The 25,139-nt window shown below is 36.6% G+C and overlaps 3 protein-coding genes across 5 annotated transcripts; 1 reads left to right on the forward strand and 2 right to left on the reverse strand.

Annotated features, from left to right (window-relative positions):
- Window positions 1-4,226: 4,226 nt before the first annotated feature.
- Window positions 4,227-19,356, reverse strand: LOC141901179 (proton myo-inositol cotransporter-like). Its single transcript, XM_074788286.1, has 9 exons — window positions 18,912-19,356; window positions 16,215-16,374; window positions 10,636-10,847; window positions 8,651-8,765; window positions 6,897-7,060; window positions 6,478-6,589; window positions 5,285-5,526; window positions 5,053-5,205; window positions 4,227-4,874 (listed from the first exon to the last, which is right to left on the reverse strand). Exons 1-9 carry the CDS (start codon window positions 19,354-19,356, stop codon window positions 4,642-4,644), a joined length of 1,836 nt encoding a protein of 611 aa, XP_074644387.1. The 3' UTR covers window positions 4,227-4,641.
- An 874-nt stretch (window positions 19,357-20,230) lies between these two features.
- Window positions 20,231-23,184, forward strand: LOC141901646 (uncharacterized). The gene is made up of 12 exons (XM_074789025.1): window positions 20,231-20,316; window positions 20,499-20,634; window positions 20,741-20,962; window positions 21,158-21,228; window positions 21,305-21,449; window positions 21,535-21,600; window positions 21,685-21,827; window positions 21,915-22,011; window positions 22,084-22,217; window positions 22,305-22,423; window positions 22,519-22,617; window positions 22,694-23,184. The coding sequence occupies exons 2-12, from the start codon at window positions 20,499-20,501 to the stop codon at window positions 22,776-22,778; spliced, it is 1,317 nt and encodes a 438-aa protein (XP_074645126.1). The 5' UTR covers window positions 20,231-20,316; the 3' UTR covers window positions 22,779-23,184.
- Window positions 23,185-23,351: 167 nt separating this feature from the next.
- Window positions 23,352-25,062, reverse strand: LOC141901677 (cilia- and flagella-associated protein 276-like). Of its 3 annotated transcripts, XM_074789092.1 has the most exons (5): window positions 24,911-25,062; window positions 24,505-24,737; window positions 24,309-24,427; window positions 24,124-24,213; window positions 23,352-23,589 (listed from the first exon to the last, which is right to left on the reverse strand). In XM_074789092.1, exons 1-4 carry the CDS (start codon window positions 24,989-24,991, stop codon window positions 24,143-24,145), a joined length of 504 nt encoding a protein of 167 aa, XP_074645193.1. In that variant the 5' UTR covers window positions 24,992-25,062; the 3' UTR covers window positions 23,352-23,589; window positions 24,124-24,142. The 3 variants fall into 3 exon arrangements, with proteins under 3 accessions (XP_074645193.1, XP_074645194.1, XP_074645192.1); XM_074789093.1 differs by lacking the exon at window positions 24,124-24,213; XM_074789091.1 differs by having other exon boundaries at window positions 23,352-24,213.
- Between the last annotated feature and the right edge of the window lie 77 nt (window positions 25,063-25,139).

Consider the following 25,139-nt stretch of genomic DNA (forward strand, 5'->3'; position numbering starts at 1 on the left):
TACACCAGTACAAAAGCCTGTCAAACATCCCCTGAATACAAGCACGACCACATCGGAGTCGATTCTACGAATTCGACGACGGATATCGGAGTTCAGTGTGAAATAATTACGTCCCCGATAAACTCCAGTGAAAAGAATCAATCAAATAATGAGTTAGAAATTTCATTCGATAAACACTCGATAAATATCGAAAAACTGAAGACGACAGGAGAATCGGTGCATGATGAGACGACGGACCACTCGCGTGAAAGTGCAAATAATCGTCCAGACTCATCGAATAAAGATGAAACAGATGGAGCAGCAATTTCGATGAAGTGTAATTCCGAAGAAAGTGCATCTGACGCTGGTAAAGCGGAGAAAAACTTCATTCTCAGAAATCACGCCTACGACCGAAATCGTGCCGTGGAAAGAAAACCGAAAAGACCATCTCAAAATAGCGGTGGTTTAACGATTGTTCTCGACGAAGGCAATATAAATGCGGAAGAAAAACAAGAAGATTACATTCGATTAGAACAGACAGATCAGCTAGCAGAGTTATCAGAGCAAGACAACAAGCAATTGATGTCACCGGTGCAGATACCACCCGAGCAGAAAAATATAGAACGTTCGGAAGTGAATTCCTTTTCATATACGACGACGAACAAGCAAGATTTGATGTCTGGAGCTGATGATCGATGGAGTGGTGTAATTGCTGCAGAAGAGCCAACTCGAACGGTCACACAAGCAGAAATCCATAATAATATGACAAACTTATCAGCGACTCATGTCTCTCATTCTATCCATGAAGATAAACGGCTTCCAGAAATCGACCACGGAATCCTTAAAGTCGTCCTCGCTGACTGTCTAAACAATAGACCTGACCTCAGAAACCTGTTGTCGGATACTAGAGACTCGTTGACAATAGTTCATTCTGACACATCACGCAGACGATGGGTTCCGCCGAAACCAAACCGGAGAAGATCAGACGAAACGATCGAAGAGATTTCCATCGATGAAAATGAAATCAACGGAAAGGGGACAAAATACAGTTTGAGAAGCGCTAAAAGAAAATAGATAATTACCGAATGTTATGTTAGACGCAGTTCCGAATTCCATTGTTTATTGTTAGTTACTTTATCGGTGGTTTTTTTTAAGGATCTGCTGAAGAGTTATCCATGAAACAATTGTATGGTTGTTTTTACTCAATTATATCCTGTACCACATAGATAATTCATATTTTAGATATTTCTAAGCGAAGCAGTAGATAATTTGATTTATTTAGTATCTCTTGTCAACTGTAGGTCTGAGGTCCGCTCTGCGTTTTTCCAATGACAGACAACATGCATTCATCAATTAGTATTCCACCATTCATTCATTATCCAGGAAACAGTTAATTTACGAGTTTCGTTTGTGCTCTGAATACTGATACTAAGCTTATTCTCCGTCAATATTATCTAAAATGCGCTTTCACAGTGATATTCGTTTTTCTCTGTTCTGAATTATATGTTTTGTATTGATCGTTAGAAAGATTCTCTTGTAATTTTCCTTTCTGTCTCAGTAGTGGGAGTCATGTTGGTTTTTTGCTTCAGCGAGGTTCCTTCACAGATTACGGTGATATGGGTGAACGTTTTTCGTGCCACGGAGTAATGCACAGTTCACCGAGATGGTTGTTTCAGTGAAGAATTTATAGGATGAAAAGTTTTGCCAAAACGAAAATATTTGAAGAGGGTTTTCTCTTTAATTCAGAGGATATCACGAGTCGATTTGTCCAGTAAAGTTCGATGAGGTTCAATCAAGGTTTCATTACTCGCAATCATTCGGAAAGATGATCAACATCCTTACAAAATACAAAATGAAAAAGACTACCAGCTTTATTCACGAACGACGAAATAGGAAATAACAAAAATGAGAACCACTGCGTATGGATTGTTTCATTGCACACATTTATTTGTCAACTTAAGAGACAGAGTTTTGATTGTATATGAGCTGACAAGAACATTATACATGTATTATTTATCATATATTAGACTTTATAAGGATAATCACCAGTCAAAATAAAATTCGACAGGGAAAATAGGAACAACTCGCAACATTCTAAAAAGAGCAACAATACGATATTAACATAAATACTGCTAGATCAAATGTACGTATAACAATCTGAATTTTCTTCGAAAACTCTTCATTTGGAATGAACAATGGTTGAGTGGATACGATGATTTACTTTAACAGATTTTTACATAATTTACTATTTTCTCGAGATCCAACTATTATAATACACAAACTACCAGAACCGAGTAGAATCAGAGAAAGAGAGAGAAAGAAAGAGATAGAGTTCTTCCTCTTTATACCCAGTGAACATAATAATATCAGCAGCAGAAACAGAGATAATTTTACACAGAATGTAAATTATTTGGGAATCGAATCTCGCAGCATCTACAAAGATCAAAATACACAATAGTCTAAAGGAATAAAACGAGTTCCCTTACAATCATCTACATATCATACACGAATTCTTTAGAAACATGATATATTCAATTAAACCTGCACCAGAGTTGTTACACCCAAACCTCGTGGCAAATAATGCATATTGATCCTAACGGCACATTTTCATAGGAGCAACGCAATTGTTTCCCAGGCATGAATAAACAAATCGAAGAAAAATTCTTCGTACAAAGTCGGTGGGTCTGAATACGTATCTGGTGTTCGGAAATCTCTCGGGGAATATATGTGTTGGGCACAAGACAACATTCTATGTCTTAATGGAATTATAGATATCGGGCATTGAGTAATCTATTTATAAACCTAATCGGCAGCGAACGCACTCATGGTCATCACATGCCTTCTATTGTGGATTTCTCTATAGCCTAAGCGTGTTTCGAGAATCTTAACAAATCATGTCTTATTTTTGGCCTATAAAGACTGATAATTTCATGAACACGTAAATCTAGTCTATTTTCTATTCTAATCAATATGAAAATATTGTATATATTTTGGAAGAATATTTGAGATAAAAGGCAGCACAAAGAAAGATATTATCATGTTCATATCATATATATATATAAATTTCTTTCCTAGCCTATTGACCTTATTCACCGACATTACGCGTACTGTTCACGCGTGTCATGATTGCCGTCAAAAAACAGGGACTTCAAGTCAAAAGTAACAAGACAACTAACTTGAAAGGTTATTGACGTTTTGGTTGCTTAATATTGTCGACAATAATAATATGATATAAATTATATAACATTCAGCATCAATAAATTTATTTTGGATTTAAACATATCGATGATTGAATTGACCGGCAACCAGTCTAGTCCCGATATATCAATAACGGAGTGCACAGTATCGTCTCATAAATTATTATTAAGATTTATCAAAAATAAGATAAGAGTTACCGGTGTGAAATATATCTAATTACAAAATAAACGCCAAAACTCCCAATTGTAGCATGTTTTAAAACGCCAATATTGATGACGTAGTACACATTGACTCACACGCATGTATAAAAGAATAATTGTTGTAACCGTTTTTACGGCGTCAAAAAAGACTTTTTTACTTCAGTTAGCAGCTTGCGCTTGACGGACATCATGACGCATTGTGACGTCACGCGAATAAGGTCTATAAGAGTCTACCACATTATTACCACTTTAAATACATTTTATAAAAAAATATTCCCACCAAGTTTTCATAAGACTTGGAATATACACTTATTATTAAGTTAGTACAGTTGATATGTATATACGGTTTATATGCCTATCACTAAACTACAAGGCCAGCTAAAATGAGTGGATTATTATAGATGATTGTTTATTCACACGTTAACTCTACCCCTAAAAAGCTATATATAATCTAAATCACTGTTGATTGCCAGTAATTCCGTCTCCGATTGAGTCGAACATTCAAAGTAGAGGTACGGTAAACTTCAAACTGGGTTTACCTCCATGACACATCAAGGTGTTTCTCAAAAATAGTGACAATTCTTTTCGTAAGCAGACCAATCATTAGTTACCAGCAGGATCATGACTAGATGATATATTCTATGGTTAATGAGATATGATAGCGTCCTCTCTCTATAGTTATCTGCTCATTCAGTCAAATGTTTTGCTTTCACACTGAAAACATCTTATTCAACCATGAAAGGTCTAAATAAATCTATACATATCACCATTCGTGTTTGCCATAATCGCAAAAATAAATTTTATTTCTTTTTTCAGATCATGTTTTCCTTAATATCACAAATTTCACAATGATAATGATAATCATTGGAGTTTTGAATTTGAAATAAAATAATTTTCATTCCTCATCACATATAATTGTGGCACACAAGTTCTCAAGGCAAATCTTGTAACTATCACAGATCTATCCGTTAGCCAGGCGATGGAATATTACCGGCATTTTTTCTTAAACCCATATATAAGAGATGGTTCTGAACAAATCACACCACCCGATTATACTGAAGGTCATTGATTGATTTTGTTTAAACAAAAGTCTCTTCCTCATCAATACACGTTAGGCCTACTTCGCCCATGGACACCGAGTCTATTATGTCAATGATAGTTGAAAGAAGGTTGACGAATGATGTAGTTGTTTCACATATTTCCGGAATTGTCTGTAATTGTGCTAAATTTGTTTGAATATTCATACGCTTATATATGAATATATCTATTCGGGAGAGTCGAGTTCTGAATCTCTTCCATCGCGGTTTAAGCCGCGGATATGTACGTATTGAATACTTTTTTCTGCATAAGACGTAAGCTTTGAAGAACCTTTTCCGAACCACGGTCGAGCGAAGAGGCCTTCGACCTCTTCCAGGGTCTTTCCTTTTGTTTCGGGCAACAGGAAGAAGAGAACTGAAAAGCCAACCATGGCCAGACAGGCATACAACCAGAATGTACCTGAAAAATAAACGATGATTTTTATACATCTGCTATCGCTATGTAAGGTAGGATATAGTCTCTTCTCTGTGATGAAATGTAGTTCATTTTCAAATTGAATCAGTTATCACTAAATCTACCACTTTAGTTAATGATACAAGTTTCTCAGGCAAGATGCCACTTATAGAGGGATTTTTACCATGTCGAGTTAAGGCTTCTGTGGATGTGAGGAATGTCATTGAGACTATCAGATTAAACAACCAGTTAGTGAATGTAGATACAGCATTACCAGTACTCCTAGCCCATAGTGGATAGATCTCTGAGTTGATAGTCCATGGCATAGGACCCATACCTGAAATATACATGTCATTATTGTTATGCGATTCCTTCACGAAAAAAGGCCCTACCTTTTCAACAAATTCTATAATTACCTGGGGCAAAGAAGACTAGATAAAGTACCAGGCCAACCATAGCCATCCATGAGTATGCGGTAGGACAATACTCGTATGCCCATGTGAGATCCCCAGGTAAATATGTGCTGTTACAACGTCCACTAGTAGCTTTCAGGGGATCGTCATAAGTTGTGGGCAGACATGAAGCATTCACAGGACCGCGATTCTCATCCATGTAACAATACCCACAATATAGGTCCCTCATACAGTCATCACAGGTACTGAAATTCAAAATTCATTATGGTACTAGCAATATGCAGATAAATTGTGAGCTCCTGATTACAATTAAAGACAAGAACGTAACAGCTCAACCATCTGTGGCCTCAACTTGACGACCGATATGACGATTTCGACAGCCAACTAATAGAATTTATTCAACCACTTCAACTGCAATGGCTTGATCAACATCCATACGTTCATGTATATACATTAGTAGCAGTCATCTAATTCAGTAGTGATGCGCACAAGCTTTCGTAATTGTCACAACTGAATGTGATAAACCATTAGACTAACTTGTGTGCGAAGAAACTGGCAGTGATGGATAAGGACCGTGTAACCTACATTCTAATGCAAATCTTAATCGATCACCAGGAAATTTCAATCTCAGAGCACACGAATCATTTATCACGGTGTAAAATTGAAAAATACTCATATTGTATCCGCAGTATCGTGTAATAATGATTCCACAAAATGTGGATTAGAACACCTCGGAATAAATAAGGGTATCACAGCTTTTTGTTTATCCGAAATTTCATGAAGCCCGGTGTTCGATCAGACACTAGCTAGCTGACGAAAGTTCATCTATATTCTAATTATGCGTAGACGCATTGTTTGCTTTTCTCATGAGAAATTCTTTTCCCTCAGATCACAGTTAACTACAAAAACTAATCAAGCCTTCCAGATTAAAGAAAAAGTACCGATGATGAAGCAGTTACCATAGATAGAATACGTAGCTCGACAAAATATCGCTAATCAAGCTTGAAAGAGATGTGATCTGAATTCATGAAAATGACGGTTCCCTCGGAGAATAAACATTGCCTTTATTACCCTTTTTTCTATATATTTCTATTAGGATGACTGAGACTGAATGGGAAAACCATTACGACTAATACAAGCTTAAGTAGAATGTACCTTCTTAAGCACTAAGCAGACCTTTTTAGAATTTAACATACCTGTACGCACCGCACTGGCTTCCCTCTATATTTTCCCACGAGTTGATTCTAGGTGAATTAAAGGCGGCTAGTTGGAATCCTACGGCTAACCATATCAAACTTATAATGGCTCCTGAGAAAGACAAATTCGATTAGAGATGATCACATAGGTATAGGTTGAACAAACCCCGTTGAAAGCCGGTATTTCGTTCCGATTGAAGGCGATGTAGAGAAAATCTTGAAAAGATCCGACAACATCGATGCAAACTAAGAAAAATACGAGGCAATGTATTTGGCTACCATTAGACATATATCACCCACAATGACCATATGCATAACAATAGCCCACTGATTCCGTGTGGTATCAGATAAATCGTCATCGGTCAGATATACGTCGATGGCACCCATAACGTATCCCATCTAAAGTGAAGATTACTAACCCATTAAACTGCCTAATGTCAGAAGTCTACGGCCAATCTTTTCAACCAAGTAAAGCCCAACAAATGTAAACATGAAATTGACAGCGGCAGTCACTGCTGATAACCAAATTGCTGTCATTTCACTTTTAACACCAGACATCTTGATAATTGTAGCGCTATAATACCTACAAATATATATACAACAAATGGATACATTACAATTGGGATGGATGGAATAAAGACACAATTCAGAGTTGAGATATAGAACCCGGAATTAATGATAACAACGCGTAAAATATTACCCATTAAAACACAAATTAGAACTGTCACGTATAATATGATTCATATAGTTTCCATGAATATGGAGGCGCCATTTGATGGGCATATTTTCATTAACATTGCCGAAAGACTTGTCGAAGTTCGAATTGTATTTTAAAAGCTAAATTTTGCATATGATGCAAAATTTCATTCTTATAAAATTCTTATTAAATAGAAATGCTACGACGAAAATATACAGTGCATATGCATCAAGAAATGATGAAGTAATTCGCCGGAATAGTTGACTATGCAGTACGGGGCTGATTGAAGGCACACGACGAGAGCAGTGTAAATATACCAGTAGTCATTCAACCGTTGAGAAGATGAGAGTGTCATTTACCCTCAGTCTGGAAAAAGAGGTTCCCACTTTTACACAGTAGTAACTATTGCATACGCATATCAGCCGTTATCAATCGTTAGAATTGGAGAAAGGTTACCTCAGCAAAGATGAAATTGACATAAACTATAGGATCGCGTGAAACCATTTCTGAATTCTAGATATTTCCAATTTTTTACTGTATTGGTATATTCTTGATTATCAGACAAACCACACCCAGTCTGATTTAGTAAAAATCGTTTTGTGGCAAGACATTGTCAACATATAATTGGATTCTCTGATGAATCTGGACAAAAAGCTTATTGACTGCAAATATGAACCATCACTTTCCTACACCAAGCTGAGGCCCTTAAGCTAAAATACCGCAACCAAATTATAATAATTGAAAGTACTACTATATGTTTATTGATCTTGCCTTCAGAGTCTAGTAGATGTGGCTCAGTAACTTCACCATCATCAGTTTTCATATTGAAATAAAAAGTACAAAACCAGCCATGATTATTTAAGCAGTACGGTACATTTCCAGGAAATGATACTATTTAATTTGATGATAGTAAATTGTCGCATGAATTTCAGGTGGCTTTAGGCTAAAAGTGTCAAGTTTCTCTTTGCCAAGCGATGACGCTGTCTACATGTACATTGACAGTCCTACGGCAAATGTCTGAATACTCGTTTCAATTTCCTTAAACAGAAAATCAAATTGTAAAATGGAAACCAAGCGGATCACGAATTACAGATAAGGCTGCTTCATTTCAGGGGAAAATAGTTTACAGGCCCGCAGTTACAACACGTATTCGTGTTCCTTGCAGAAAGGATCGAGGCTAAAATAAATGTCAGAAGATGAAACAATTGACAAATTCAAATTTTTCATTCCCGAAGAAAAATCAATAATGGGTAGGTGCTCCAATGATGAGCATTTCAATTGCAGATTCAATAATGAAAATATCCAAGTTCAATATAACAGCGTGTACATGGTACCACTTTAACAGCCTAGAGCATTCATTCCAACTAACATTCACTCGCTCATCAATCTTAAATTTGACACCTTGAAATTGATTTTCTCAAATACATTTCATAATAAACATTTAATATTAGATAATAGGTTGTGTGAAATACTCACATGACAGTGTTGATACCGGCTAATTGTTGAAACATTTGTAAACTACATCCTATCACTAGAGATCGACGTATTGATGGGGTCAATATCATCTGTACTATAATAGGTGACTTCATACCTTAAAATAACAGTGAATCATTTATAGCGAAGCTGAAATGAGAAGCAGTTTTGAATGATATGGTTTTATTTCCCAAATCAACTGTCTTCGTCCTGTACAACAGTTTGGTCACAGTTCTTTGAAATCTTCTCATGACGCATTGTTGCAAATTAGAAAAGTAAACTCACAAAATGGCGGCTAGCAATGGTGTATTCTAGAACCTATGTTGGTTTCAGTGACGTAAGAGTGTTATAGAAAATAACTGTCATTAGATCAAATGCCTTTTTCAAAACAGAATCAGATGGTTTTGTGTAAATGTTGATTAATAACATCGACACCCCATATATCAGTAACATCTGTATAAAAGCCTATTCATTGTCACCAGAAGCAAGAAATGGGTGACATTTCTGTTTGTCAAGAAGCAAAGCGATCGAAGCCCGATGCCTGGCTAGTTAGATCAGCTGTTACCAGTCATATCTCCTGAGTAATTGCTTGCCACTGTCTTTAATAATTTCCTGTCCGCGCCAGTAAAATCAGCCAAAGCAGACGCATGGTAGAAATATGGTACAAAATCGAAATTTTCCCGTTGAATAATTTATGTTATTGATGGCTTATTCTGAAGTAATGCACGAGACGTACTGCGCTAATATGTAAATAAAGTCTTTAGTGATATTAATGTTAGCAATATTCGTACTTGCGATACTAAATCAATAGTCGAATTTTGTCGCTGCGAAAATGATTATGAATGAGCATGGAACATTTCTTCTTATGGCTAAATCATACCAAACACCACGAAAATCATACATGGTTAACATCAGACCGGGCTGTACCGGAAGATTTCACATCTCACAAAACATTGTTTCCTGTAGCATTTAACATAGTTATAGGTGTCAATTGAATTCACCCTTTGTTGTATTATTGGATTAGTGTATCAGTTCTCAGTAACACAGAGCCTAATTGACAACGCTATTTTTTAGATGAACTTCGGATGCACGGACATAACTGCATCAACAATTGAATCGGCTTTGAATTGAAACGAGTGAGGCCTCAGGATCGTTGGATCAGGCGACGGAATTATTTTGGGTCATATCATGTCGTGTTAAATGATGTTGCGAAATATGTCAAACTCAATAGATCGCAACAGTAACCAAAAGATAAACTGATAAAAATGTGATATCAACTGGCTGCAATCACTGTGCATGGTACACTTGACCAATTTCATTTAGAACCATTACCGATTTATTGCTATGCAAAGCGACTAAAAGCAGTCGGATGCCAGGATTAATCGGTCAGCGGGGAGACATTTCATCAATGCATTAATTGATTAACATGCAATGACATTAAACCTACGTAAGTACACTATCATCCACATGCATGAAAATGTGCTAAAGTAAAGCTTAATTAGGTAAATGTTAAAGGTTTTTGAAAATTCGTATGGTTTGACAGTAATCGCTATGAAATACAGTACGGGGTACATCTCCCAAATATCGCCCTGCAGCTTTTGAGCAACTTTTGTGATTATTTGTTTATTTGGCAACGATCATGCCTGTATTTCACTAGTGATATCATTCTGGCTGCTGTAAGAGAAGCGTGTATCACAGTAATGATTTATGAGCTAATCCCAAGAGCTCTTTCTTGTGAGCTTTTTAAGTACATGCATAGCCAGATTATTGTTAGAAACGTCGAGATTGGAACTGCATTGGTCTAGGGACCCGGCACGCGACACAATCACGTTTAAACAGACGAACAATACAAATAATTTTTGTCTTGGATCAGGGGGAATCGGTCAGTGAATTTCAAGTCCATAACACTATTATAAAATATATCTCTTCAAAACTGGAGTGGACCTCAAATGGTACCAACGATTTAACCGGCTATTTATCATACATACTTCGTTCTCGCCTTTCTCTTTCTGCCTCCAGACAATTGTTTTTAATACTCTCAAATTCTTCCTCGATGTCTTCTTCTCCGCGAATTTCGTGCAGTACTCGACGCGCCTTATCTTCTTTATCCTGAATTATCAACCATCGTGGACTCTCGGGCAAAAACAGGAACCCAATGAACTGAGCTGCAGATGGTAACGCCGCTAGACCCAACATGTACCTATATGAAATAAACATCACATTTTACTTGACAATTTCGCAATGACGATAATTACCCTCAAAAAGTGAAAGAGGTTCTAGAAAAGTGAAAGAAAACAAATTTCCTTGAGTTATTTTATTTAACTAAGTATCCCTGAAAATTATATATAAAAGTCTTTTTTCGTTTGTATTTTGGGATTTTATCTTATATGATTATCGTTACAACACGGTGTAGGTGTTTCATCAAGATCATGTTCACTCCCGCAGACGTTACCGACGTCTGATGATGATATAGGATAACTGTGCGAGGTTGGAATATGAATCCGCGTGGTTTAAAACGACAAACGGCAGAAGGAATCACAATATTTCATTATCATCAGTAACAAATATTGCTTCAAGGAAACAAACAGCGGATAATTCACAAATTGCGAGTCTCAATTTGTCCTGGTGCTAATTAACACCCAGGGGATTGTGAATTACTTCTGAATTACTTCATTACTGATGTTACTATCCAATCTAGATGCATCTCAACTATGCAACAAACATGGAATAATGCTGCAATCGGTTTGTCGATCAAAGGAACTTTTACGGCTAAGATAGATTTCCAGTAGTCGTGGTATGCTGGAAAGCCAAACGCAAACATCTAAACAATGTTTCTCGTTTCTCTTCACACGTCACAGACAGGGAAACGCTCGCAAACATGTTTCCGTCTCCTGTTTCCGCATTTCCCTGCATCGTGTTCAATTCGTATTAATTTAAAATTTTGAGTTATATGCTTCAAGTTTCCACGCATAATTCAATGCTGGTCATATTTTAACTATAGGCTGCCATGGTGACCATGCAGAGTCCTCAGTTATTATTTCTATGATCAAAGTAATATCGACCACATGGAACAAAAATGCTGTGGAAACTGTACAATTCCTGCCATTCATCCATCTCACTACTGAGAGAATCAATCTAGTAGGAAGCAGCTAGTTGGTCAATACCAGTGCTGGACAATGCCTGGTAAAGCTAAAAAATTCTCGTAGATCTGGATTCAAGTTCACTTCATTTATCAATAACGCCAACAATATTGCTTCCATCTCGGCTTATATTTGCGTCAAGTAGCTCAGTGACTACTGCTTTAATTTCATTCCCAGAACTTGAGCCATTGACAGGAAATCTATAAATCCGTCATATCCTAGTCTGACCTCAATCAATTTCATTCTATTATGAGATTAACCGCGAATAAAATCAGTTCAGCTCTTCAGTTTTTTTTGGCAGAACCATCCAGGGGACGGAATCTATGGGCCCGGCATTGTATATTAGAACGATCAAGTTGCACGTATAAGTTACACATTTCTGATCAGTGATTCTTATCATTTGTTTTCTGAAGAAAAATGCCACTTCTATATGGCTCATTGACTCTGAGGGAAAGGTGACTTAATGATGCAGCTACAATGATTAGATTTTCTAATCTGATAAATGGCCGTCTAGACTGGAATCGCTGCAGACGATTCACGCAGTAGAAGGCGACTGGACCAGTTGAGATGAATTCCCTCCATGTTCCCAATATATACATGTATTCATTGATTTTCTGAAATGAAAGCGGTTGAAGTAATATCTGCATCTCAAGTAGCGATAATAACGTTACAAAAATGGTAACATCGTATCCTCGTAGAATCAACTTCAATACAACTAATCATTTCTGGCCCTTAAATACTTAATGCTTATATTGTTGTCCTTTTGTCGAAACATCTATAAATATTTCATATGCTTTCACGCCGGAGCAATCCTTTCATTCATAATTATTAGTCTCATTGGTGAATTGAATAATTCAAGGTGTTTCAGAAATGTACTGAAAAGTTCAATAGGTGGATTTGAAATTTGAATAATGAAAGAGACACGTTCTCTTTCAATGTCTTCCAATGTCTTCCTCGGTCGTTTATCGGATATAAAGCAAGAGGAAATCGATAGCCCCCAGTGTCAAATATTTTTTCTGCATAGAACCAGCCTCGGAGTAGACCAAAGACGTAAGTACCGTACGCCTACAAACCTAATACTCAAATAAACCATAGGCTCAACAGAACGGATCTTTTTATAGTGGCCAGCCAACATGCAAATCATTACTGAAATGACATGTCCGTCCAGTGTTGTAAATGCCATCCAGGTTACAACAGCAGAACAACACTAATCCATTATTCTAGCTTTATGGCAATATTGTTTTTCATCCCACATAACCGCTTGAGGTATTCCACTTAGCGAGAGAATGCCCCTAAATCAGATTTTTTCAGGAAAAAGGAAAGCTGAGCTGAATTGGAGATCGATCGCGCAATATTCATCAAAAACGATGAAGACACCGATCTCATCTCCGAAAAATCTGAGTTAATCTAAGTTAAAGATAACTCTTTACTAAAGATAACTGAGTCTGTATGCCTTATATGCATGTCTAATTATTCCAATTCAAATATCTCATTAATCAAAATGAAAACATGATTACCCTTAATCAAGTTTCAGTTTATCAGAAATTAAGAATTACACTTGAATCATAAAAAAACGTTAACTCCGCGCTCGCAATGAAAGATGCTTTTAATAGAATGCGAGGGATACGTGTAATGAACTCATTTTATTGATTTGAATTCGAACCTCGGAAAACATGGAATTTTCGATTCCCATTAGAAATCAGCTAAAACTTTAAGAATTACGAGTGTTACTCTTCTTCCCTTCAGCGATAACGTGAACCACTTCAACGATCCATACGTCACCGCACACAGATTAAACCTGGTAATTTCACACGATCTAGTACAGAAAATAATTGCGTCAGGAGACGATAATTTTCTTATTTGAAATGGCCGCCGCGCTGCGACATCATTGTTTATGACGAACAGTTTTACGAGGCGTTATTGCTTCAGTTGTAAATGAGATATTCGAGATGGAAGTCATCAAAATGTGATACACACACACAGGTCAAACTCCTGACAATACAGGCTGTCTTTTAATGTCAGTAATCTCAGAATTGCAAACAGTGTATACACTAGAATGTTCGACTTTTGATTTTGGTGAGAAACTAAGAATTCTGAATATAAGATCAGAACAAATTCCGATAACACTTAATGCAGGTTAAGACACGGCTAATAATCATAAGCAACAGTATCGGATCGACAAGGCTTTAGATGATGAATTAAGGCGGAATACGAATCATCGACAAGACAAGAGATGCGTGGGAGGAAGACGAGAAGCAATTACTGCAAACAATGAAATTCACATATCTGAGCGTCTCACAAATTGATCTCAACTTCAGCGACCGATAAAACATTCAAACTCTCTGAGATTCGGAATCACGTCTTTGATCCCAAATCATTCAGCGACACAAAGTTTGCCGAGAAGGAGTGGTTCCTGTCTAGATTTTCTGTGAGCTCAACTACTGTATGTTTGCTTGGTTTACTAATCAAGAGAACAATTACAATCGAAATTTCATAAATTGATAATTGTTAAAGTAAATACCGCACCTCTATTCGCACATGTGCAAGTACCATTGACATTTCTGTAATTGATTAAACTAGTTCTGTGTAAAACCATGCAGTCCGACCAGAAACCACCGGAGTTTTCATTACAATTCAAAACATTTCTTCAATTAATGACAAAGAAATGATGAAATCCACATATACCGGCTATATCTTTAGGCATCGGTAGAATTAATAAGCATGTCAATTCGTCAATTCGTCAATTGCCCGATGACCCGTCTGGAATATGGTGAGAAATACTTGTAATGAAATTTACTCTAATTGAGGGGAACATGCGTCAGAAATGATCTCGGTATAAAATCAATCAACAGGACTGGCGGTAATCATGGGTACAGTTGATTCATGCCTCCATGATTAACCAACATGTGTGTGTATATACAGTCACCTAACAGTTATCTTTCTAATTCATACGACAAAATTCTGTGTCATTCTACAGAATGTGCGCACGACTGCAACTCTGATGCTTCTGGGGGAAGTTAGTCGCATGAAAATACTTCCTGCGATTCTCAATATGATTCAGCCACTTGTGTAAGCTTACGATAGAGTGGTTCTACATCTATCTTCTGGCTAAAAGGATGTGATCATTCTACTAGAGAGCAACGGTAAAGATAGTCCGTGGGATGGCATTGCGAATATTTATCTTAGGTTCTCCATTGGGAAACTATATAGTCAAATAAATCAATACCAGAATAACCCATTGATTGGGTATTTGTTTACAGAATACCTGTAATAATTTCTAGTCAGAGCACGCAATGCCAAGCAATATATAAAACACTGAAGAAACATAAAGCATGATGTCGATTTCTTGTTGCTTGGCAATAATGCCCCGGGTGTCCCGACCAGGCGCCGATGATGATATTTTTCCCAAAATGAAAAATTACCCCAAGAATTTGTGTAGATATTGTGCTCTATGAATTAAGTGAGTCAATGAACTTGATACAAAGGCCTATATCACGCGAGTGCCGTACAATGATTTGCGACGAAACACATAAACCTCAAATTATTTTTCATGTAAGGAAATAATTGCATCAGTATTTCATAATTACTGCAAAATCAATACAGAGCAGGTCGCATTTTAGATGCCGGTACCACTCCTTTTAGTATTTTATCATTGGTTCTGCATGGTTTCATTTGCATTCGTAAATCGATGTTCTAGTACTACATAGTCAATGCTCCGTATCAAATGCTAATAAACCCAGTCAGCTTTCATTGGTTGCATTTTCCTGTCAACTAAATAACGACGATAATGTGAAATAGTTTGAAGCTGCAGTGAGGAAACGCTCTGTCCGTGCTGTGACGATTAAAAACTCCACACCCTGAACATGACTAGTCGAAACGTTGAATAAACTATACTAGCTCAAGGAAACACTTCGAACTTTCTAAGTGTGGGATTTCTATTTGCTATTCGCGAGACCTACGAAACACTTAACAGCAACAAATAATTTTTTAACAATCCAAGATTTGGTGATTGTGCCAACGTTGGTGATTGGCACTTTAAACGAACGCGTAATTCTAAAATAACAAAATGTCCATTAATATGTCAAATAGATACTTGTTCACTATAGATTTCCTGATTTAACAACTGACGATCTCATAGCTCAGGAGATCTTTTTCTTCAAGCCCCTAAAGGGCCCCGAAAAGTATAATACGGAAGCACAATAACGACATGATCATCGATTACGGTAACAAAGGCTGGGAGGTTTTCGGGAGGAGACTCTGCTAACTGGTACCTACAGATTCGTGATTTATGTAAAAAACATCACAAAGTAGTCAACATTTTTATCATAATGTAAAGGCACAACTGAATTCAACTGAATTTGGCACAGTGTTCTCCCAAACAGAAAACTGATCAGGTAATATGAGATGAGAATATACGGTTTTCATACCTCCATCCAGTTTCTTTGTTGAAACTGAAAATACCATCAATGACATTGGCAACAAACTGACCACAAGCAATCATAGCTACATTACAGGACACCAGCCGACCTCTGATCTGCGGGGGTGCTGATTCTGCTATATAAATTGGCACAGTCATCGATGACAAACCTATAAAAAAACAAACAAATACACATGTCACTATTACAATTTTACACCAACTCTCAATAGTCTCTACCACTAGCTGAGAATATTAACCCGAGTCGCGTCTGGCAAACAACATCTCCATCCAACACAACGCTGCATCTAAATTAAATGTCAGTCTGCATTAATAATATTGATTTGGGAAGATCAGGGCGATTTCAGAAATTTCCAGCTATTATAGGATGAGATCGAAAAGACTGGCGTAATTTGCCGAAGATTTATGACCCGAATGCGATGAAAAGTCGAGATAATTGAGATGAACATTATATTCGAGGAGTATTACTGTCTGGACAATTAATAAAGCACCACGAGGCGGATGCCACGGAAAATGGCAAGGATTAATACGTATAACATCACACAAGTCAGATTTAACGACTCTTGGAATGTGTTGGAATCTATGAAACCTCTAAACCTTCAAGAGCCAAATCAGAACGAGACCTCAAGGGACCATACAGCCTACATCCAATTCCATGGAACATGTTCAGAAATACCGATGAAAAATTGTAGATTCAGCGCATGCCCGGTAGTCTAGATTCTCGTGAAGGTGTCTTGGGTAACATGATGTATGATCTTTCTATCTGAATGACACCAATAGCATGCTTACCGGCATCCTAGCAAACTAGATATGATGATAAATGAACTAACATGGAATCAAGTGAAATGCACCGCCCGTGGTTAATAAATGTAAAACACTTCGAGAAGACTAGAGAACTGAAAGCTGAAAAAACATCCGATCGATTGGAATATCATCAGTCTTTGTTTAGACGGGTATCAAGATGATATTAGTAGCACAGATTTTATATTTCAGGTTCTTGAAGTATCTGGCTATATATGATGGATAGGGAACGTGGATAGGGATAAGTCTGTGGACAGACTGGCAGTCAAAATACATGCCGAAGGTAAATGATATGTATATATACATACATAGAACAAAGTAATTTGATTAATTAGTCCCCTCGGATATTTTATTATATCAGTAAACGCAGAGCATGCATGATAACCTTCTCGAAGAAAACAGTTGAATAAGCTCTTTACTGCAGGGTATATATGATAGGAAAACTAATCCGCTCAATTCAATTTGACATTTTGAATAGAGACATTAGATATTGTCACTGACTTGAAGATCGTTTGCTGAGATTTGTGGTAATACGTCGCGAGAAAAAATTGGCTCGCATCGGATACGATCGTTACGGATTTAATGTTCACGAATGCATGAGAATTTCTCCACATGGATGGATCCGGATTGCCCGATCTCCCCTCAAACACGCGCAAAACCGATATAAGTACCATCGTAACAAATAGCACTGCAGTAGATATCGAATGCGAAATATTCAGCCACAATTACTGCACTGTATGACCACCAGTGTAAATGTCTCATACGACCATCTCTCTACAGATTGGACAATATTTCATTATGGTACTTTGCTATATTTGTAAAATTGTTATTTTGTAAAAGAATAAAAAAGTGGGCTAATCGTGAAATCAAATGATATATGGTCGCTTATTCATTTTCATCGGGCTGGTGATATTTCTCCAAGTTTTGAGACAGAGAGGGAAAGCGGACAAAATAATCAGATAGATCACATTTCCACCTGCTCTGCGGTATTCACCTTTCACAACATGGACGTCAGCCTCCAAGAATCATTGATGAAACCACCTACTCAAAAAGCTACGTGAAAATAATTAGTTTTTTTTTTGCAGAATTACTAATATGCAAAGCCTAGGCCTAATCGGTACAAGTTCGTCGGCGAGAGCTCAACTGAAAGAGGATATTTCTGTGAATGAAGTGGACGCGTAATCCAGACTAATCTAATGGCCGGTTTACGCTTTGGTTTCATGGATTTACAGTCGAACTCATATCGATTGGGAATCTGATTAAATGCGCATTGATTTATTCACACAGAATGACGATTTGTCTAGCTAGAAGAGCGCAAACGTCTGGATTGTCTAAGACATCTGCCACAGCAATTTGGGAATGATCCCACTAGAGAAGTTGACTGACTGGAATCCAATAAGAATATCGCTGTCACTCGAACCTCGTTCAATTGTCATTTTATACCTCGAGAAAGCAACTAGCTATTTCCATGCAAATTGGCTAGATATATCTTGGATAATAAGCAGGCAAGCAGAATCTATGTTTACTGATCAACTTGACAAAAAATGACACATAGACCTAGACTCAAGATAGGCCTGAAAGCAATAACACCCGCACCGAGAAAGTATTATTTCAATTTATCAATGCATTTCGATCATGATGAAATGAAATAAAACATACGTGGAAGACATAAAAGGCTAAAAAGAATTAGAATTCATTGATTACCGGTAAAAAATCCTACAAAAATGTAAGAAAGTGGAAAACACGCTCAACACGGCCTAATGATGATTAAAAATGTTTACAATGATGAGGGTTAACAGACTCAAAATTAACTAAATATGTGATAATTCGAATTTCTGAATATATGGGTTAACAAAATAAAAGACCCATTTCTATATCAATAACATACCAATAGCTGCTCCAATAATAATCCGACCAGCTAGAAGCAAATATCTATCCTTAGAAATTGACAAGCAAATCGCGCCGGCTGTGAATATTATGCTTGCCATCAAAATAACAGGTTTCCGGCCAATGCGATCGTTTAATAATCCTCCTAAAATAGCGAATACAGCGGCGGCTCCGATTGTCATACTGACTATCATTTCTTGCCAAACCGAATTTAAAACAAATTCATCCCTCAACAAGATAATAGCTCCTGATATAACGCCAGTATCGTAGCCGAAAAGAAATCCCCCGAGTCCAGAGAGGACTGTTAAAACGTAAACAAATGTTGGAGTTTTCGGATAGCGTTTTATTTGATCCATCTTGAATTGATAATCCTCGTCGTATTGTTGAGTGTGTTCATTATTAGCAGTCACAGGTGTGACAGGTTTTGTTTCGGAATTGGGCTGCATGGTTTCGGATATGATAATGTTCTTATGATGTATAGTGAAAAGTGTGTGATAGAAGCCTCGAAGCTTGTGGCCGAATGAACACGCACACGTGCTCGCCGGCGAATCGCGCCAAAATATTGTGATACTCCTGAGCCAATCAGAGACGATTAAATATCTACGTCATCAAGATTCATGATGAACCATATTAAATTCAATGCATTTTAACTTCATTCACCATCATCGTCATAAAATTAACAATATTCAGTTAGGGCCTACAACAGATAACTTTAAAGATAGGAAATAAAGTGTATAGTTAATGTACAGCAAAAAAGATAGAATAGAAATGACAAGATAGAACCTTATTAAACATAGATGGCGCCACCAGACGCATTATGTATTGAATTGAATGAGTATCTCGGCAAAAAATATATAAAAAGTGTCTTAATTCCATATTCATGGATCATTTATAGTATGTATATATGTAGTCGTCTCTCCTCTTACTAAATTACAATTTCCGAATGAATGCAGACAGTTATTTATATATGAATTGATTTAAAAAGGGAAAGGAAGAAAGACTGATGATGAAAATTTGTTATCAATTCAATCAAACCAAATCCCATTTAACCTGTAACCCACTTGACTTCGTTTCAGATGCCGAATCGCAAAGAAATACTGAGTTTTGTGCTCGGAGCGTCAATTGATTCATGATGAACCATATTAAATTCAATGCATTTTAACTTCATTCACCATCATCGTCATAAAATTAACAATATTCAGTTAGGGCCTACAACAGATAACTTTAAAGATAGGAAATAAAGTGTATAGTTAATGTACAGCAAAAAAGATAGAATAGAAATGACAAGATAGAACCTTATTAAACATAGATGGCGCCACCAGACGCATTATGTATTGAATTGAATGAGTATCTCGGCAAAAAATATATAAAAAGTGTCTTAATTCCATATTCATGGATCATTTATAGTATGTATATATGTAGTCGTCTCTCCTCTTACTAAATTACAATTTCCGAATGAATGCAGACAGTTATTTATATATGAATTGATTTAAAAAGGGAAAGGAAGAAAGACTGATGATGAAAATTTGTTATCAATTCAATCAAACCAAATCCCATTTAACCTGTAACCCACTTGACTTCGTTTCAGATGCCGAATCGCAAAGAAATACTGAGTTTTGTGCTCGGAGCGTCAATTGGGGCTGCTACTACATTCCTTGTTTACAAAGCTTTAAAGATCAGGAGCAAACAAAATAAAACTGATCATAAGCAGCATAATTCACCAGGTAAATTAGACATCATTTAGTGGATGATGTGGCTGCAGTGTAGTCAAGCCAGCAGTGATTGCTCAGTTATATGTAATGTAATAGATTTAACAAAAATTCATTTCAGAAAACACAGCATCACCTCGAATTCAAGTAGCAATACCTGATTTAGCATTGCGTCGCTCGCAATCTCGTGAAGATCCTCCACGACGTTTCCATAGATTAGTGTCATCCGGTAACAGTGGATATATTGATACCTCCAGTATTATAGTCGACGATGGCAAGAATATCGACACTCAGAGTATGATGAATTTGTTGTTTTGTATCGCAGAAAATCAAGCTAAGAGAAGTAAGCATCAGTGAATGAGTCCTCCACTAAATCTAACCACGGTGTAGGGGACCGTAATAACGTCTGGTATTCAGACTAAAGCCATACTCCTGAGTGGGGTGATGCGCAAGATCATCTGATATTCAGACTAAAGTCTTCCTCAAGATTGCCTCATTAGTATCTGTGTAGTAATTTGCTAATTGATAAATTTTTCAGTGGGACTAATGCATCGTGGAATTACTTGCAATATTTGCCATCAAACACCTCTCTGTGGAATCAGATACAAGGTAAATGTATGGATAATGAATATCCATGTTACACCTGAAGAATGTTTGAATATTTCTGTCGGATGTTTGTTTTCAGTGTGCTAACTGCTCAGATTATGACGTATGCGATAAATGTGAACCTAAAGATGAGCACAACAGTACACATGTATTCTTAAAGATTAATACTCCTCTTCCACCACTCGCTAGTCCACGTATTGGTTTGTCTAAAACTTTATATCCAGGTACGGTAATAGGCCTCTCGAGTAACAAATTCTTAAGCTGTATATGTGCCATGTTTAATTAGATGTCTATTTGATTCGTTTATAGGTAAAATAGACAACCATATTTCCTTATCTATTGATGATACGCTTCGATTGATAAAGGAAACTAATTGTAAGTTTCAGTTTTAACCTTTAAAAGGAATTTGTAGATAAGTCATTTCTGCAAATATTAACGCATGTCTCTGATCTTTTACAGATGATCAGTTTGAATTAGAGGCTTTACATCAGGAATATCGGTCCTTAACACAAAATTCCCGCGGTATTTCTCGCGAAGTATTCAATTACTGTTTAGGACCTCTTGCATTAGAAAGTAATCTTCTGTTAGAACAGTTATTTAAGGTATAGTGATAATAATTTCTCGGATTAATTTAAACATTTCTTTAATAGGGTGGGAGAAATAATGTTTTATTTCATGTATCGTTTCAGTTTTATGACAGAAACAATGACAGATTTATCGATTTTGAGGAAATGGTAAAAGGACTGTCAATCTTATGTAAAGGAACGATACAAGACAAACTATCTTGTAAGTTTAGGAGTGAGCCTAGTAATCTTAAACCTGTGGCCTATTCTTACATAAAACTTTTTCTATTTTTAGATGCATTTGCAGCCTATGATATTGAAAACAAAAAGTCCATAAGTCGTGACAACATGCAACGTATGTTTAGGGCTTACTATGATATCACTATTGAATTAGTACGTGATGTAGTGACAGCCTGTGAGGAAGAAATGGTACATGATTTACTAAGAAAATCATATCAACCAAATATCAATTTAACTTGCATAATATCAGCTTATGTTTGACATGTATTTTTTAAGATGGCAAACTTCGATGACAGTTCTGGTCGACCAGTCTCTTCCATATTTAGCGCTCCTATACCTCAAGATAATTTCAACCCTGCCATAAAAGTGACTGTTCCAGATAATCCCGGAGGGAGGTAAGAAAATATCAAAATCCTATCTGCGTTCAGCCACGGACTGAATTTTGAATTAGGGTTTTCCAAAACTAAAGTTGTTACGTATTATGTTGAAGGGAGAACACTTTGCCTGTTTTGGAAGCCATGTCACAAGATGCTATCAAAGAAATGGTGGACCATACATTCAGTATTGCTCAGTTGAAAGACCATGATAGGTACCATATATAAACATTGTCTCAATGGCTGTAGACTTAAAAACAATAACTGATTGTCGGGTTTTATATATTTCAGAATGTCTTATGAGAAATTCGTTGAAGTGACTACAATTGATAACTCTCTGGTTGTATGGTTTGATGCTCTAGGTTCAGTATTCTAATTGAGGAGGAAATGTTTTATATATGGTGCTACTGCGTTTTAAACAATGATGAGGTATTTTTACACCGCTGGGCTGAAATAACTGTCTGAAAATAAGTCATATTATACAATCAAACTTGTCTACCAGTAGTAGATTACTTACTACAAAAATTGTGTGCTAATATAGATTGTCTTCTAAAAAACCGTTGTTTATTTTCTGTGAAAATTGTAGTAAATAGAATGATGATTTATTCGTAATCTTTGAACTGTTGAGTAAATTGCTTCATGGAAGTGACTTGCAATAGAGGTTCTCTAAGTATTGGAATATGAGAAAATGATGACAAGACGATCGATGTAAAGTGTACACATTAATGAATTTTACATTCATTTATTGACATAAATTAAGATAAAACAATACATGCCGATACATTAAATATACTGTATATAACATTCAATTTACCCCTGATGTGTATCATTATTTATTAACAACATTTACAGTAGTTTAAAACATACAAAATCATATACTGTCATATTTATGTTTATATTTTCAATACATCTTTGGTGGACAGCAGTAACGTATTGGAAGATATATTTCATCACAATTAAGTAGGGCAAGCGTACTGATTCAGTGTACATGAAATGTATAAATTAAGTAATTTTAAAAGTATAATATATAACGTATATATTTTCATAAAATCGAGTTATATTTATCAGTTCACTTTATCGTTACATTCTGCGGAAATATTGCTCATTCACATTCTTTTATGGGCTGAAGAATCCTCCGTCTAGTTTGCGCGAATATCCACCATTTGTTGCAGCACTGTGGTGGCTCGCTGTGAAAAGTTAGCATAAATAAATATATAAGCATAGAAAGATGAGCTATTGTAGGTGTGGGTAAAAAAACGACAGTCAATGCCAATGTTATAATGCCATCCTTTAAAATGCCACTGCTAAAACGTTTTTCAGAGAAATTTGCCAAATCTACGGTAACTAATTCAACGGAAATACCATTCTTCATGACTGACAAAACTCCAGGTTTCATATTAGTCCCAACAGTGGCATTATAAAGAATTATTTACTGTACATGCATCCCCTCATCTTCGTATTAAACTCAGTGATTTTTTATGGCCCCATGCATGGAGACTATTATGTTTCTAGGCTATGTTCGAACTTCTGTCCTGTTCGAGTATTATTAAGGAATTTAGTATGGTCAAATGTTCGAAATTAATCTAGAATCAAAGATTTCTTCTGGTTATGTACACTAGAAGTAGAAGATCGTTGAAAGCATGATAGGAAAATCAATTTAAAAAGGCAGTAGAAGGTATAGGGCATAGAGGGGGATAGCAAGGGAATATCAGTATAATTACAAGTGAAAATGCTGCCATGCTAAGCAGTGAATAAACCACCATCTGGCTTTCGCGAGTATCCTTTGTTCGTAATTTGTGAATGGTGGCCCTCTAGAAAAGAATGCCAACACTTCTTAATGAAATATGTAAGATGAAGATGATTGAATTACTAAAACTCTAACGATGGGTGAAAAAAGTGAACTTACGAATAGCATTGTGAATGTTATCGATGCTCTCTTTCTTCGGTGATATATAAACTCTTTCAGGACTCTCGGCCTGTGAAGGAGCTTCTACTTGTACGCCTATTCTGTTCTTGAGAATTCGTCTTGAAAAGAAATACGGCATAGATTTGAGTAAATACTTGCCACATAAATGAACAGTGTGATAATGTTTCTCGCTTACCCGTGTTGTAATCCTAGCGTCTCCGGTTGAAGTAGCGTTTCATTTGATGCTTTTAGAAATTCACGATGATGATCATACTGAGCTTTCAATACAAAGTCTAGACTGTCATTTGGAGCCTGAGGGTCGTAATAACAGACTTCTCTTCTCGCGCTGGAAAGAGTACAGCGACTATTCAGTCTATACCATGGATCCTGCTTCTGAGCTATATGCACCGGCGTTGAATAAGCCTCATGCTGAAAGAACATTTTCAAATGACAATCAGTAGATAAATACAATAACCCCAATAACATTCACGTCAAGTTTCTTTCATGTAGTAGGCCTTTTCAATTGTTTCTATAAGGTTAAATGTAGTGTTGAAAATTTCCAATTGCCAAGGCAAATGTTCAATCGAATGTTCGAGACTGACCTTCTGAGATATCATTCCTGTAAAGTCACTATCATTTTGAAGCTGAGGAAAAGGATATGGATCTCTCGTCGACACGTCCATGTTTCTGAATTGTTTCGAACGAAAATGATGACAATCAAATCCCTCCGAGATTGAAGTGTTGTTGTGTCAAACAAACACTTCCGGGTTTAGTAACATTGTTTAGGATATCCATGGAAACGATGCACCCTTGGTGTTCGAACTTCAGACC

The sequence above is a fragment of the Tubulanus polymorphus genome, chromosome 3, assembly GCF_964204645.1.
Source record: "Tubulanus polymorphus chromosome 3, tnTubPoly1.2, whole genome shotgun sequence".
Lineage (NCBI taxonomy): Eukaryota > Metazoa > Nemertea > Palaeonemertea > Tubulaniformes > Tubulanidae > Tubulanus > Tubulanus polymorphus.

Bases quoted from the DNA above. Each gene is read 5' to 3' on its own strand.
- LOC141901646 (XM_074789025.1), top strand. From the start codon at position 20,499: ATGCCGAATCGCAAAGAAATACTGAGTTTTGTGCTCGGAGCGTCAATT. The intron at 22,012-22,083 runs GTAAGTTTAGGA...TTCTATTTTTAG, and splicing joins GATACAAGACAAACTATCTT to ATGCATTTGCAGCCTATGAT. The intron at 22,618-22,693 runs GTACCATATATA...TATATATTTCAG, and splicing joins CAGTTGAAAGACCATGATAG to AATGTCTTATGAGAAATTCG.
- LOC141901179 (XM_074788286.1), bottom strand. From the start codon at position 19,356: ATGCAGCCCAATTCCGAAACAAAACCTGTCACACCTGTGACTGCTAAT. The intron at 10,848-16,214 runs GTATGAAAACCG...TATTTCATATAG, and splicing joins AACAAAGAAACTGGATGGAG to GTACATGTTGGGTCTAGCGG. The intron at 4,875-5,052 runs GTAAAAATCCCT...TTTATTTTTCAG, and splicing joins AGAAGCCTTAACTCGACATG to GTACATTCTGGTTGTATGCC.
- LOC141901677 (XM_074789093.1), bottom strand. From the start codon at position 24,991: ATGGACGTGTCGACGAGAGATCCATATCCTTTTCCTCAGCTTCAAAAT. The intron at 24,428-24,504 runs GTAAGCGAGAAA...TTTCTTTTCAAG, and splicing joins ACGCTAGGATTACAACACGG to ACGAATTCTCAAGAACAGAA. The intron at 23,590-24,308 runs GTAAGTTCACTT...AACTTTTCACAG, and splicing joins TAACATTCACAATGCTATTC to CGAGCCACCACAGTGCTGCA.